Source organism: Diadema antillarum, unplaced genomic scaffold (genome assembly GCF_040938485.1).
Source record: "Diadema antillarum isolate AM-2024a unplaced genomic scaffold, OU_Dant_1.0 seq00000768_RagTag, whole genome shotgun sequence".
NCBI lineage: Eukaryota > Metazoa > Echinodermata > Echinoidea > Diadematoida > Diadematidae > Diadema > Diadema antillarum.
The window spans coordinates 2,652,421-2,669,596 of NW_027271658.1; the positions used below are offsets into that span (position 1 = coordinate 2,652,421).

Genomic DNA, 17,176 nt, shown 5'->3' on the forward strand with positions numbered 1-17,176 from the left:
TGGAAGGAAATTTGATGCAATGTATGTTAATCATATTGGAAGTAATATGTAATTCATGTGTGTTTGGGTAGGAGTTCTCAAGGAGTTGGGAATCCCCCTTTCTTCCCGTAATTATTTAAAAAAAATCATGGCGAGATTGCGTCCGGATAATAGAGAGATCCGGATAAAGGGAGGCCGGATAATAGAGGTTCAACTGTATATTCTTATCTATTGCAATTTGTGAAGGATAGGAGGTAATCTGTAATCATTTCATGTAGTTAATATGTAGTACATGCTATCATGCAGCAGCTGATACATTTCATTGTGTTGTGGGACTCTGCTGAACATCCCATCCCCTGTTGTACAGATCATTGATGTGCTGGGGTCTGTAGCTGATGAGAGTGAGACTGAAGCTGGAGTGATCCAACCCAGTGCCACAGTCCAGGCATCCATCCACACTCTCCATGTGTCTCTTCGAGGGGTCAGTGATGCTGTCTTCAAGAAGAAGGAGCCCAAATTCAATCCTGGTAAGCCATTTCTTCACACAGCAGTGATCTTAGCAGCATAGTTTGTTGTGTTCTATGAAGGTATTATGAGTTGTCAAATTCCATGTGCACAATCTCTGCTGCAGACTTGGCACTGGTTATTGCAACTATTTAGAGTCATTGTATCCCCTGAACAGAGATCGGTGGATATACTATGGATTTGGCCTCGTCGCGCGGCGTCCGCATCCGCATCCGCGTCCGCATCCGCGTCCGCCGCAGAGATTTTCTTGCGAGCGCTCTACTGGCTGCAGTTCTTCTTCGATCATCTTCAAATTTGGCATGAAGGTGTGTTAAGGTAAAACGAAGACACCTATTGTTTTTGGTGATGGCGCCCTTGCTTGTTCCGTGGTCATTCTACATGAAGGACACAACAGTTTGTGGTGACGGCGCCCTCAGTGTTCCGACTTGGATGCCAATCCACATTTCTTATGTGCACTCTATCAGCCACATTTCTTATCAGATTTTCTTCAAATTTGGCAAAAAGGTGCATTATAGTGAAATGAAGATGCCTTTTATATTGATTTTGGTGGTGGCGCCCTTGCTTGTTCCATCTTTATACATGAAAAGGTGAATTTAGGAGGGTCTGCTTGGGTGTGCGACGCTGGCCTTGTTTCTTGACCGATTTTATATATATCTACACCTATACCTATATCTACACCTATTGATAATGCTGCCCTCACTGTCCATCTTTTACAGGGTCAAATATCACCCTGATCATGTCAAAATTTGCAAAAATGCTTATTTAGGCAATAACTTGATTGTCACTGGACTTTACTCAGACTTGCTAAGGAGGTTTATGGGTGGTCATTCTACATGAAGGACACAACAGTTTGTGGTAACGGCGCCCTCCATCCTTTAATTCCCAGCTCAATGTATACCCTTTCATTTGGCAGTACAATTTGTATAACCCTTTTATTCCTATCTCAGTGTAGACCCTTTCATTTGGCAGGACAATTTCTATAACCCTTTTATTCCTATCTCAGTGTAGACCCTTTCATTTGGCAGGACAATTTCTATAACCCTTTTATTCCAAGCTACTTTGTACACCCTTTCATTTGGCAGGACAATTTCTATAACCCTTTAATTCCCAGCTACTTTGTACACCCTTTCATTTGGGAGGACAATTTCTATAACCCTTTTATTCCTATCTCAGTGTAGACCCTTTCATTTGGCAGGACAATTTCTATAACCCTTAAATTCCCAGCTACTTTGTACACCCTTTCATTTGGGAGGACAATTATCTCAGTGTAGACCCTTTCATTTGCCAGGACAATTTCTATACCCCTTTTATTCCCAGCTCAGTGTAGACCCTTCCATTTGGCCGTATAATTTCTATAACCCTTTCATTCCCAGCTCAGTGTAGATCCTTTCATTTGGCAGGACAATTTCTATAACCCTTTTATTCCCAGCTACTTTGTACACCCTTTCATTTGGCAGGACAATTTCTATAACCCTTTTATTCCTATCTCAGTGTAGACCCTTTCATTTGGCAGGACAATTTCTATAACCCTTTTATTCCCAGCTCAGTGTAGACCCTGTCATTTGGCAGGACAATTTCTATAACCCTTTTATTCCCAGCTCAGTGTAGACCCTTCCATTTGGCAGTACAATTTCTATAACCCTTTTATTCCCAGCTACGTTGTACACCCTTTCATTTGACAGCACAATTTCTATAACCCTTTTATTCCCGGCTCAGTGTAGACCCTTTCATTTGGCAGGAAATTTCTATAACCCTTTAATTCCCAGCTACTTTGTACCCCCTTTCATTAGGGAGGACAATTTCTATAAACCTTTTATTCCTATCTCAGTGTAGACCCTTCCATTTGGGAGGGCAATTTCTATAACCCTTTTATTCCCAGCTCAGTGTAGACCCTTCCATTTGGCAGTACAATTTGTATAACCCTTTTATTCCCAGCTACTTTGTACTCCCTTTCATTTGGGAGGACAATTTCTATAACCCTTTTATTCCTATCTCAGTGTAGACCCTTTCATTTGGGAGGACAATTTCTATGACCCTTTTATTCCCAGCTCAATGTAGACCCTGTCATTTGGCAGGATAATTTCTATAACCCTTTTATTCCCAGCTCAGTGTAGACCCTTTCATTTGGCAGGACAATTTCTATAACCCTTTTATTCCTATCTCAGTGTAGACCCTTTCATTTGGCAGGACAATTTCTATAACCCTTTTATTCCCAGCTCAGTGTACACCCTTTCATTTGGCAGGACAATTTCTATAACCCTTCTTTTCCCAGCTACTTTGTACACCCTTTCATTTGACAGCACAATTTCTATAACCCTTTTATTCCCGGCTACTTTGTACACCCTTTCATTTGGGAGGACAATTTCTATAACCCTTTTAATCCCAGCTCAGTGTAGACCCTTCCATTTGGCAGTACAATTTTTATAACCCTTTTATTCCCAGCTACTTTGTACACCCTTTCATTTGGCAGGACAATTTCTATAACCCTTTTATTCCCAGCTACTTTGTACACCCTTTCATTTGGCAGGACAATTTCTATAACCCTTTTATTCCCAGCTACTTTGTATACCCTTTCATTTGACAGCACAATTTCTATAACCCTTTAATTCCCAGCTACTTTGTACACCCTTTCATTTGGGAGGACAATTTCTATAACCCTTGCCCTTTTATTCCTATCTCAGTGTAGACCCTTTCATTTGGGAGGACAATTTCTATATCTCTTTTATTCCCAGCTACTTTGTACACCCTTTCATCTGGCAGGACAATTTCTATAACCCTTTTATTCCCAGCTCAGTGTAGACCCTTTCATTTGGGAGGACAATTTCTATAACCCTTTTATTCCTATCTCAGTGTAGACCCTTTCATTTGGCAGGACAATTTCTATAACCCTTTTATTCCCAGCTCAGTGTACACCCTTTCATTTGGGAGGATAATTTCTATAACCCTTTTATTTCCAGCTCAGTGTAGACCCTTCCATTTGGCAGTACAATTTTTATAACCCTTCTATTCCCAGCTACTTTGTACACCCTTTCATTCGGCAAGACAATTTCTATAACCCTTTTATTCCCAGCTAAGTGTAGTCCCTTTCATTTGGCAGGACAATTTCTATAAGTCCCTTTTATTCCCAGCTACTTTGTACACCCTTTCATTTGGGAGGTCAATTTCTATAACCCTTTTATTCTTATCTCAGTGTAGACCCTTTCATTTGGCAGGACAATTTCTATAACCCTTTTATTCCCAGCTCAGTGTAGACCCTTCCATTTGGCAGTACAATTTCTATAACCCTTTAATTTCCAGCTCAGTGTAGACCCTTCCATTTGGCAGTACAATTTTTATAACCCTTTTATTCCCAGCTACTTTGGACACCCTTTCATTTGGTAGGACAATTTCTATAACCCCCTTATTCCCAGCTACTTTTTAGACCCTGCCATTTGGCAGGACAATTTCTATAACCCTTTTATTCCCAGCTACTTTGTACACCCTGGCAGGACAATTTCTATAACCATTTTATTCCCAGCTCAGTGTAGACCCTTTCATTTGGCAGGACAATTTCTATAACCCTTTAATTCCCAGCTACTTGGTACACCCTTTCATTTGGCAGGACAATTTCTATAACCCTTTTATTCCCGGCTACTTTGTACACCCTTTCATTTGGGAGGACAATTTCTATAACCCGTTTATTCCCAGCTCAGTGTACACCCTTTCATTTGACAGCACAATTTTTATAACCCTTTAATTCCCAGCTACATTGTACACCCCTTCATTTGGGAGGACAATTTCTATAACCCTTTTATTCCTATCTCAGTGTAGACCCTTTCATTTGGGAGGACAATTTCTATAACCCTTTTATTCCCAGCTCAATGTAGACCCTGTCATTTGGCAGGACAATTTCTATAACCCTTTTATTCCCAGCTACTTTGTACACCCTGGCAGGACAATTTCTATAACCCTTTTATTCCCAGCTCAGTGTAGACCCTTTCAGGATAATTTCTATAATCCTTTTATTCCCAGCTCAGTGTAGACCCTTTCATTTGGCAGGACAATTTCTATAACCCTTTAATTCCCAGCTACTTGGTACACCCTTTCATTTGGGAGGACAATTTCTATAACCCTTTTATTCCTATCTCAGTGTAGACCCTTTCATTTGGCAGGACAATTTCTATAACCCTTTTATTCCCAGCTCAGTGTACACCCTTTCATTTGGCAGGACAATTTCTATAACCCTTTTATTCCCAGCTCAATGTAGACCCTGTCATTTGGCAGGACAATTTCTATAACCCTTTTATTCCCAGCTACTTTGTACACCCTGGCAGGACAATTTCTATAACCCTTTTATTCCCAGCTCAGTGTAGACCCTTTCAGGATAATTTCTATAATCCTTTTATTCCCAGCTCAGTGGAGACCCTTTCATTTGGCAGGACAATTTCTATAACCCTTTAATTCCCAGCTACTTTGTACACCCTTTCATTTGGGAGGACAATTTCTATAACCCTTTTATTCCTATCTCAGTGTAGACCCTTTCATTTGGCAGGACAATTTCTATAACCCTTTTATTCCCAGCTCAGTGTACACCCTTTCATTTGGGAGGATAATTTCTATAACCCTTTTATTTCCAGCTCAGTGTAGACCCTTCCATTTGGCAGTACAATTTTTATAACCCTTCTTTTCCCAGCTACTTTGTACTCCCTTTCATTCGGCAAGACAATTTCTATAACCCTTTTATTCCCAGCTAAGTGTAGACCCTTTCATTTGGCAGGACAATTTCTATAAGTCCCTTTTATTCCCAGCTACTTTGTACACCCTTTCATTTGGGAGGTCAATTTCTATAACCCTTTTATTCTTATCTCAGTGTAGACCCTTTCATTTGGCAGGACAATTTCTATAACCCTTTTATTCCCAGCTCAGTGTAGACCCTTCCATTTGGCAGTACAATTTCTATAACCCTTTAATTTCCAGCTCAGTGTAGACCCTTCCATTTGGCAGTACAATTTCTATAACCCTTTAATTCCCAGCTACTTTGTACACCCTTTCATTTGGGAGGACAATTTCTATAACCCTTGCCCTTTTATTCCTATCTCAGTGTAGACCCTTTCATTTGGGAGGACAATTTCTATATCTCTTTTATTCCCAGCTACTTTGTACACCCTTTCATCTGGCAGGACAATTTCTATAACCCTTTTATTCCCAGCTCAGTGTAGACCCTTTCATTTGGGAGGACAATTTCTATAACCCTTTTATTCCTATCTCAGTGTAGACCCTTTCATTTGGCAGGACAATTTCTATAACCCTTTTATTCCCAGCTCAGTGTACACCCTTTCATTTGGGAGGATAATTTCTATAACCCTTTTATTTCCAGCTCAGTGTAGACCCTTCCATTTGACAGTACAATTTTTATAACCCTTCTATTCCCATCTACTTTGTACACCCTTTCATTCGGCAAGACAATTTCTATAACCCTTTTATTCCCAGCTAAGTGTAGTCCCTTTCATTTGGCAGGACAATTTCTATAAGTCCCTTTTATTCCCAGCTACTTTGTACACCCTTTCATTTGGGAGGTCAATTTCTATAACCCTTTTATTCTTATCTCAGTGTAGACCCTTTCATTTGGCAGGACAATTTCTATAACCCTTTTATTCCCAGCTCAGTGTAGACCCTTCCATTTGGCAGTACAATTTCTATAACCCTTTAATTTCCAGCTCAGTGTAGACCCTTCCATTTGGCAGTACAATTTTTATAACCCTTTTATTCCCAGCTACTTTGTACACCCTTTCATTTGGTAGGACAATTTCTATAACCCCCTTATTCCCAGCTACTTTTTAGACCCTGCCATTTGGCAGGACAATTTCTATAACCCTTTTATTCCCAGCTACTTTGTACACCCTGGCAGGACAATTTCTATAACCATTTTATTCCCAGCTCAGTGTAGACCCTTTCATTTGGCAGGACAATTTCTATAACCCTTTAATTCCCAGCTACTTTGTACACCCTTTCATTTGGCAAGACAATTTCTATAACCCTTTTATTCCCGGCTACTTTGTACACCCTTTCATTTGGGAGGACAATTTCTATAACCCGTTTATTCCCAGCTCAGTGTACACCCTTTCATTTGACAGCACAATTTCTATAACCCTTTAATTCCCAGCTACATTGTACACCCCTTCATTTGGGAGGACAATTTCTATAACCCTTTTATTCCCAGCTAAGTGTAGTCCCTTTCATTTGGCAGGACAATTTCTATAAGTCCCTTTTATTCCCAGCTACTTTGTACACCCTTTCATTTGGGAGGTCAATTTCTATAACCCTTTTATTCTTATCTCAGTGTAGACCCTTTCATTTGGCAGGACAATTTCTATAACCCTTTTATTCCCAGCTCAGTGTAGACCCTTCCATTTGGCAGTACAATTTCTATAACCCTTTAATTTCCAGCTCAGTGTAGACCCTTCCATTTGGCAGTACAATTTTTATAACCCTTTTATTCCCAGCTACTTTGTACACCCTTTCATTTGGTAGGACAATTTCTATAACCCCCTTATTCCCAGCTACTTTTTAGACCCTGCCATTTGGCAGGACAATTTCTATAACCCTTTTATTCCCAGCTACTTTGTACACCCTGGCAGGACAATTTCTATAACCATTTTATTCCCAGCTCAGTGTAGACCCTTTCATTTGGCAGGACAATTTCTATAACCCTTTAATTCCCAGCTACTTTGTACACCCTTTCATTTGGCAGGACAATTTCTATAACCCTTTTATTCCCGGCTACTTTGTACACCCTTTCATTTGGGAGGACAATTTCTATAACCCGTTTATTCCCAGCTCAGTGTACACCCTTTCATTTGACAGCACAATTTCTATAACCCTTTAATTCCCAGCTACATTGTACACCCCTTCATTTGGGAGGACAATTTCTATAACCCTTTTATTCCTATCTCAGTGTAGACCCTTTCATTTGGGAGGACAATTTCTATAACCCTTTTATTCCCAGCTCAATGTAGACCCTGTCATTTGGCAGGACAATTTCTATAACCCTTTTATTCCCAGCTACTTTGTACACCCTGGCAGGACAATTTCTATAACCCTTTTATTCCCAGCTCAGTGTAGACCCTTTCATTTGGCAGGACAATTTCTATAACCCTTTAATTCCCAGCTACTTGGTACACCCTTTCATTTGGGAGGACAATTTCTATAACCCTTTTATTCCTATCTCAGTGTAGACCCTTTCATTTGGCAGGACAATTTCTATAACCCTTTTATTCCCAGCTCAGTGTACACCCTTTCATTTGGCAGGACAATTTCTATAACCCTTTTATTCCCAGCTCAATGTAGACCCTGTCATTTGGCAGGACAATTTCTATAACCCTTTTATTCCCAGCTACTTTGTACACCCTGGCAGGACAATTTCTATAACCCTTTTATTCCCAGCTCAGTGTAGACCCTTTCAGGATAATTTCTATAATCCTTTTATTCCCAGCTCAGTGTAGACCCTTTCATTTGGCAGGACAATTTCTATAACCCTTTAATTCCCAGCTACTTTGTACACCCTTTCATTTGGGAGGACAATTTCTATAACCCTTTTATTCCTATCTCAGTGTAGACCCTTTCATTTGGCAGGACAATTTCTATAACCCTTTTATTCCCAGCTCAGTGTACACCCTTTCATTTGGGAGGATAATTTCTATAACCCTTTTATTTCCAGCTCAGTGTAGACCCTTCCATTTGGCAGTACAATTTTTATAACCCTTCTTTTCCCAGCTACTTTGTACACCCTTTCATTCGGCAAGACAATTTCTATAACCCTTTTATTCCCAGCTAAGTGTAGACCCTTTCATTTGGCAGGACAATTTCTATAAGTCCCTTTTATTCCCAGCTACTTTGTACACCCTTTCATTTGGGAGGTCAATTTCTATAACCCTTTTATTCTTATCTCAGTGTAGACCCTTTCATTTGGCAGGACAATTTCTATAACCCTTTTATTCCCAGCTCAGTGTAGACCCTTCCATTTGGCAGTACAATTTCTATAACCCTTTAATTTCCAGCTCAGTGTAGACCCTTCCATTTGGCAGTACAATTTCTATAACCCTTTTATTCCCAGCTACTTTGTACACCCTTTCATTTGACAGCACAATTTCTATAACCCTTTTATTCCCGGCTACTTAGTACACCCTTTCATTTGGGAGGACAATTTCTATAACCCGTTTATTCCCAGCTCAGTGTACACCCTTTCATTTGACAGCACAATTTCTATAACCCTTTAATTCCCAGCTACATTGTACACCCCTTCATTTGGGAGGACAATTTCTATAACCCTTTTATTCCTATCTCAGTGTAGACCCTTTCATTTGGGAGGACAATTTCTATAACCCTTTTATTCCCAGCTCAATGTAGACCCTGTCATTTGGCAGGACAATTTCTATAACCCTTTTATTCCCAGCTACTTTGTACACCCTGGCAGGACAATTTCTATAACCCTTTTATTCCCAGCTCAGTGTAGACCCTTTCAGGATAATTTCTATAATCCTTTTATTCCCAGCTCAGTGTAGACCCTTTCATTTGGCAGGACAATTTCTATAACCCTTTAATTCCCAGCTACTTGGTACACCCTTTCATTTGGGAGGACAATTTCTATAACCCTTTTATTCCTATCTCAGTGTAGACCCTTTCATTTGGCAGGACAATTTCTATAACCCTTTTATTCCCAGCTCAGTGTACACCCTTTCATTTGGCAGGACAATTTCTATAACCCTTTTATTCCCAGCTCAATGTAGACCCTGTCATTTGGCAGGACAATTTCTATAACCCTTTTATTCCCAGCTACTTTGTACACCCTGGCAGGACAATTTCTATAACCCTTTTATTCCCAGCTCAGTGTAGACCCTTTCAGGATAATTTCTATAATCCTTTTATTCCCAGCTCAGTGTAGACCCTTTCATTTGGCAGGACAATTTCTATAACCCTTTAATTCCCAGCTACTTTGTACACCCTTTCATTTGGGAGGACAATTTCTATAACCCTTTTATTCCTATCTCAGTGTAGACCCTTTCATTTGGCAGGACAATTTCTATAACCCTTTTATTCCCAGCTCAGTGTACACCCTTTCATTTGGCAGGACAATTTCTATAACCCTTTTATTCCCAGCTACTTTGTACACCCTTTCATTTAACAGCACAATTTCTATAACCCTTTTATTCCTATCTCAGTGTAGACCCTTTCATTTGGCAGGACAATTTCTATAACCCTTTTATTCCCAGCTCAATGTAGACCCTTTCATTTGGCAGGACAATTTCTATAACCCTTTTATTCCCAGCTCAGTGTACACCCTTTCATTTGGCAGTACAATTTCTATAACCCTTTTATTCCCAGCTACTTTGTACACCCTTTCATTTGACAGCACAATTTCTATAACCCTTTTATTCCCGGCTACTTTGTACACCCTTTCATTTGGGAGGACAATTTCTATAACCCGTTTATTCCCAGCTCAGTGTACACCCTTTCATTTGACAGCACAATTTCTATAACCCTTTAATTCCCAGCTACATTGTACACCCCTTCATTTGGGAGGACAATTTCTATAACCCTTTCATTCCTATCTCAGTGTAGACCCTTTCATTTGGGAGGACAATTTCTATAACCCTTTTATTCCCAGCTCAATGTAGACCCTGTCATTTGGCAGGACAATTTCTATAACCCTTTTATTCCCAGCTACTTTGTACACCCTGGCAGGACAATTTCTATAACCCTTTTATTCCCAGCTCAGTGTAGACCCTTTCAGGATAATTTCTATAATCCTTTTATTCCCAGCTCAGTGTAGACCCTTTCATTTGGCAGGACAATTTCTATAACCCTTTAATTCCCAGCTACTTTGTACACCCTTTCATTTGACAGCACAATTTCTATAACCCTTTTATTCCCGGCTACTTTGTACACCCTTTCATTTGGGAAGACAATTTCTATAACCCTTTTAATCCCAGCTCAGTGTAGACCCTTCCATTTGGCAGTACAATTTTTATAACCCTTTTATTCCCAGCTACTTTGTACACCCTTTCATTTGGCAGGACAATTTCTATAACCCTTTTATTCCCAGCTACTTTGTACACCCTTTCATTTGGCAGGACAATTTCTATAACCCTTTTATTCCCAGCTACTTTGTACACCCTTTCATTTGACAGCACAATTTCTATAACCCTTTAATTCCCAGCTACTTTGTACACCCTTTCATTTGGGAGGACAGTTTCTATAACCCTTTTATTCCTATCTCAGTGTAGACCCTTTAATTTGGGAGGACAATTTCTATAACCCTTTTATTCCCAGCTACATTGTACACCCTTTCATTTGGCAGGACAATTTCTATAACCCGTTTATTCCCAGCTCAGTGTAGACCCTTCCATTTGGGAGGACAATTTCTATATCTCTTTTATTCCCAGCTACTTTGTACACCCTTTCATTCGGCAGGACAATTTCTATAGCCCTTTTATTCCCAGCTAAGTGTAGACCCTTTCATTTGGCAGGACAATTTCTATAAGTCCCTTTTATTTCCAGCTACTTACAGACCCTTTCATTTGGGAGGTCAATTTCTATAACCCTTTTATTCTTATCTCAGTGTAGACCCTTTCATTTGGCAGGACAATTTCTATAACCCTTTTATTCCCAGCTCAGTGTAGACCCTTCCATTTGGCAGTACAATTTCTATAACCCTTTAATTTCCAGCTCAGTGTAGACCCTTCCATTTGGCAGTACAATTTTTATAACCCTTTTATTCCCAGCTACTTTGTACACCCTTTCATTTGGCAGGACAATTTCTATAACCCCCTTATTCCCAGCTACTTTTTAGACCCTGTCATTTGGCAGGACAATTTCTATAACCCTTTTATTCCCAGCTACTTTGTACACCCTGGCAGGACAATTTCTATACCCCTTTTATTCCCAGCTCAGTATAGACCCTTTCATTTGGCAGGACAATTTCTATAACCCTTTAATTCCCAGCTACTTGGTACACCCTTTCATTTGGCAGGACAATTTCTATAACCCTTTTATTCCTATCTCAGTGTAGACCCTTTCATTTGGCAGGACAATTTCTATAACCCGTTTATTCCCAGCTCAGTGTACACCCTTTCATTTGGCAGTACAATTCCTATAACCCTTTTATTCCCAGCTACTTTGTACACCCTTTTATTTGACAGCACAATTTCTATAACCCTTTTATTCCCGGCTACTTTGTACACCCTTTCATTTGGGAGGACAATTTCTATAACCCGTTTATTCCCAGCTCAGTGTACACCCTTTCATTTGACAGCACAATTTCTATAACCCTTTAATTCCCAGCTACATTGTACACCCCTTCCTTTGGGAGGACAATTTCTATAACCCTTTTATTCCTATCTCAGTGTAGACCCTTTCATTTGGGAGGACAATTTCTATAACCCTTTTATTCCTATCTCAGTGTAGACCCTTTCATTTGGCAGGACAATTTCTATAACCCTTTTATTCCCAGCTCAGTGTACACCCTTTCATTTGGCAGGACAATTTCTATAACCCTTTTATTCCCAGCTCAGTGTAGACCCTTTCAGGATAATTTCTATAATCCTTTTATTCCCAGCTCAGTGTAGACCCTTTCATTTGGGAGGACAATTTCTATAACCCTTTAATTCCCAGCTACTTTGTACACCCTTTCATTTGGGAGGACAATTTCTATAACCCTTTTATTCCTATCTCAGTGTAGACCCTTTCATTTGGCAGGACAATTTCTATAACCCTTTTATTCCCAGCTCATTGTACACCCTTTCATTTGGCAGGACAATTTCTATAACCCTTTAATTCCCAGCTACTTTGTACACCCTTTCATTTGACAGCACAATTTCTATAACCCTTTTATTCCCGGCTACTTTGTACACCCTTTCATTTAGGAGGACAATTTCTATAACCCTTTTAATCCCAGCTCAGTGTAGACCCTTCCATTTGGCAGTACAATTTTTATAACCCTTTTATTCCCAGCTACTTTGTACACCCTTTCATTTGGCAGGACAATTTCTATAACCCTTTTATTCCGAGCTCAGTGTAGACCCTTTCGTTTGGCAGGACAATTTCTATAACCCTTTAATTCCCAGCTACTTTGTACACCCTTTCATTTGGGAGGACAATTTCTATAACCCTTTAATTCCCAGCTACTTTGTACACCCTTTCATTTGGGAGGTCAATTTCTATAACCCTTTTATTCTTATCTCAGTGTAGACCCTTTCATTTGGCAGGACAATTTCTATAACCCTTTTATTCCCAGCTCAGTGTAGACCCTTCCATTTGGCAGTACAATTTCTATAACCCTTTAATTTCCAGCTCAGTGTAGACCCTTCCATTTGGCAGTACAATTTTTCTAACCCTTTTATTCCCAGCTACTTTGTACACCCTTTCATTTGGCAGGACAATTTCTATAACCCCCTTATTCCCAGCTACTTTTTAGACCCTGTCATTTGGCAGGACAATTTCTATAACCCTTTTATTCCCAGCTACTTTGTACACCCTGGCAGGACAATTTCTATACCCCTTTTATTCCCAGCTCAGTATAGACCCTTTCATTTGGCAGGACAATTTCTATAACCCTTTAATTCCCAGCTACTTGGTACACCCTTTCATTTGGCAGGACAATTTCTATAACCCTTTTATTCCTATCTCAGTGTAGACCCTTTCATTTGGCAGGACAATTTCTATAACCCGTTTATTCCCAGCTCAGTGTACACCCTTTCATTTGGCAGTACAATTTCTATAACCCTTTTATTCCCAGCTACTTTGTACACCCTTTCATTTGACAGCACAATTTCTATAACCCTTTTATTCCCGGCTACTTTGTACACCCTTTCATTTGGGAGGACGATTTCTATAACCCGTTTATTCCCAGCTCAGTGTACACCCTTTCAATTGACAGCACAATTTCTATAACCCTTTAATTCCCAGCTACATTGTACACCCCTTCATTTGGGAGGACAATTTCTATAACCCTTTTATTCCTATCTCAGTGTAGACCCTTTCATTTGGGAGGACAATTTCTATAACCCTTTTATTCCCAGCTCAATGTAGACCCTGTCATTTGGCAGGACAATTTCTATAACCCTTTTATTCCCAGCTACTTTGTACACCCTGGCAGGACAATTTCTATAACCCTTTTATTCCCAGCTCAGTGTAGACCCTTTCAGGATAATTTCTATAATCCTTTTATTCCCAGCTCAGTGTAGACCCTTTCATTTGGCAGGAAAATTTCTATAACCCTTTAATTCCCAGCTACTTTGTACACCCTTTCATTTGGGAGGACAATTTCTATAACCCTTTTATTCCTATCTCAGTGTAGACCCTTTCATTTGGCAGGACAATTTCTATAACCCTTTTATTCCCAGCTCAGTGTACACCCTTTCATTTGGCAGGATAATTTCTATAACCCTTTTATTTCCAGCTCAGTGTAGACCCTTCCATTTGGCAGTACAATTTTTATAACCCTTCTTTTCCCAGCTACTTTGTACACCCTTTCATTCGGCAAGACAATTTCTATAACCCTTTTATTCCCAGCTAAGTGTAGACCCTTTCATTTGGCAGGACAATTTCTATAAGTCCCTTTTATTCCCAGCTACTTTGTACACCCTTTCATTTGGGAGGTCAATTTCTATAACCCTTTTATTCTTATCTCAGTGTAGACCCTTTCATTTGGCAGGACAATTTCTATAACCCTTTTATTCCCAGCTCAGTGTAGACCCTTCCATTTGGCAGTACAATTTCTATAACCCTTTAATTTCCAGCTCAGTGTAGACCCTTCCATTTGGCAGTACAATTTCTATAACCCTTTTATTCCCAGCTACTTTGTACACCCTTTCATTTGACAGCACAATTTCTATAACCCTTTTATTCCCGGCTACTTAGTACACCCTTTCATTTGGGAGGACAATTTCTATAACCCGTTTATTCCCAGCTCAGTGTACACCCTTTCATTTGACAGCACAATTTCTATAACCCTTTAATTCCCAGCTACATTGTACACCCCTTCATTTGGGAGGACAATTTCTATAACCCTTTTATTCCTATCTCAGTGTAGACCCTTTCATTTGGGAGGACAATTTCTATAACCCTTTTATTCCCAGCTCAATGTAGACCCTGTCATTTGGCAGGACAATTTCTATAACCCTTTTATTCCCAGCTACTTTGTACACCCTGGCAGGACAATTTCTATAACCCTTTTATTCCCAGCTCAGTGTAGACCCTTTCAGGATAATTTCTATAATCCTTTTATTCCCAGCTCAGTGTAGACCCTTTCATTTGGCAGGACAATTTCTATAACCCTTTAATTCCCAGCTACTTTGTACACCCTTTCATTTGGGAGGACAATTTCTATAACCCTTTTATTCCTATCTCAGTGTAGACCCTTTCATTTGGCAGGACAATTTCTATAACCCTTTTATTCCCAGCTCAGTGTACACCCTTTCATTTGGCAGGACAATTTCTATAACCCTTTTATTCCCAGCTACTTTGTACACCCTTTCATTTAACAGCACAATTTCTATAACCCTTTCATTCCTATCTCAGTGTAGACCCTTTCATTTGGCAGGACAATTTTTATAACCCTTTTATTCCCAGCTCAATGTAGACCCTTTCATTTGGCAGGACAATTTCTATAACCCTTTTATTCCCAGCTCAGTGTACACCCTTTCATTTGGCAGTACAATTTCTATAACCCTTTTATTCCCAGCTACTTTGTACACCCTTTCATTTGACAGCACAATTTCTATAACCCTTTTATTCCCGGCTACTTTGTACACCCTTTCATTTGGGAGGACAATTTCTATAACCCGTTTATTCCCAGCTCAGTGTACACCCTTTCATTTGACAGCACAATTTCTATAACCCTTTAATTCCCAGCTACATTGTACACCCCTTCATTTGGGAGGACAATTTCTATAACCCTTTCATTCCTATCTCAGTGTAGACCCTTTCATTTGGGAGGACAATTTCTATAACCCTTTTATTCCCAGCTCAATGTAGACCCTGTCATTTGGCAGGACAACTTCTATAACCCTTTTATTCCCAGCTACTTTGTACACCCTGGCAGGACAATTTCTATAACCCTTTTATTCCCAGCTCAGTGTAGACCCTTTCAGGATAATTTCTATAATCCTTTTATTCCCAGCTCAGTGTAGACCCTTTCATTTGGCAGGACAATTTCTATAACCCTTTAATTCCCAGCTACTTTGTACACCCTTTCATTTGACAGCACAATTTCTATAACCCTTTTATTCCCGGCTACTTTGTACACCCTTTCATTTGGGAGGACAATTTCTATAACCCTTTTAATCCCAGCTCAGTGTAGACCCTTCCATTTGGCAGTACAATTTTTATAACCCTTTTATTCCCAGCTACTTTGTACACCCTTTCATTTGGCAGGACAATTTCTATAACCCTTTTATTCCCAGCTACTTTGTACACCCTTTCATTTGGCAGGACAATTTCTATAACCCTTTTATTCCCAGCTACTTTGTACACCCTTTCATTTGACAGCACAATTTCTATAACCCTTTAATTCCCAGCTACTTTGTACACCCTTTCATTTGGGAGGACAGTTTCTATAACCCTTTTATTCCTATCTCAGTGTAGACCCTTTAATTTGGGAGGACAATTTCTATATCTCTTTTATTCCCAGCTACTTTGTACACCCTTTCATCTGGCAGGACAATTTCTATAACCCTTTTATTCCTATCTCAGTGTAGACCCTTTCATTTGGCTGGACAATTTCTATAACCCTTTTATTCCCATCTCAGTGTACACCCTTTCATTTGGGAGGATAATTTCTATAACCCTTTTATTTCAAGCTCAGTGTAGACCCTTCCATTTGGCAGTAGAATTTTTATAACCCTTTTATTCCCAGCTACTTTGTACACCCTTTCATTCGGCAGGACAATTTCTATAGCCCTTTTATTCCCAGCTAAGTGTAGACCCTTTCATTTGGCAGGACAATTTCTATAAGTCCCTTTTATTTCCAGCTACTTTGTAGACCCTTTCATTTGGGAGGTCAATTTCTATAACCCTTTTATTCTTATCTCAGTGTAGACCCTTTCATTTGGCAGGACAATTTCTATAACCCTTTTATTCCCAGCTCAGTGTAGACCCTTCCATTTGGCAGTACAATTTCTATAACCCTTTAATTTCCAGCTCAGTGTAGACCCTTCCATTTGGCAGTACAATTTTTATAACCCTTTTATTCCCAGCTACTTTGTACACCCTTTCATTTGGCAGGACAATTTCTATAACCCCCTTATTCCCAGCTACTTTTTAGACCCTGTCATTTGGCAGGACAATTTCTATAACCCTTTTATTCCCAGCTACTTTGTACACCCTGGCAGGACAATTTCTATACCCCTTTTATTCCCAGCTCAGTATAGACCCTTTCATTTGGCAGGACAATTTCTATAACCCTTTAATTCCCAGCTACTTGGTACACCCTTTCATTTGGCAGGACAATTTCTATAACCCTTTTATTCCTATCTCAGTGTAGACCCTTTCATTTGGCAGGACAATTTCTATAACCCGTTTATTCCCAGCTCAGTGTACACCCTTTCATTTGGCAGTACAATTTCTATAACCCTTTTATTCCCAGCTACTTTGTACACCCTTTTATTTGACAGCACAATTTCTATAACCCTTTTAT

At 39.6% G+C, this 17,176-nt stretch overlaps 1 protein-coding gene across 1 annotated transcript in view; it reads left to right on the forward strand.

Moving 5' to 3' along the window:
- Positions 1-17,176, forward strand: part of LOC139738811 (cilia- and flagella-associated protein 47-like) — a 100,189-nt gene that overhangs the window by 11,855 nt on the left and 71,158 nt on the right. The window contains exon 8 of the mRNA XM_071649448.1: positions 347-506. Within this exon, the coding sequence (XP_071505549.1) occupies positions 347-506 (160 nt within the window). The remainder of the gene's footprint in view (positions 1-346; positions 507-17,176) is intronic.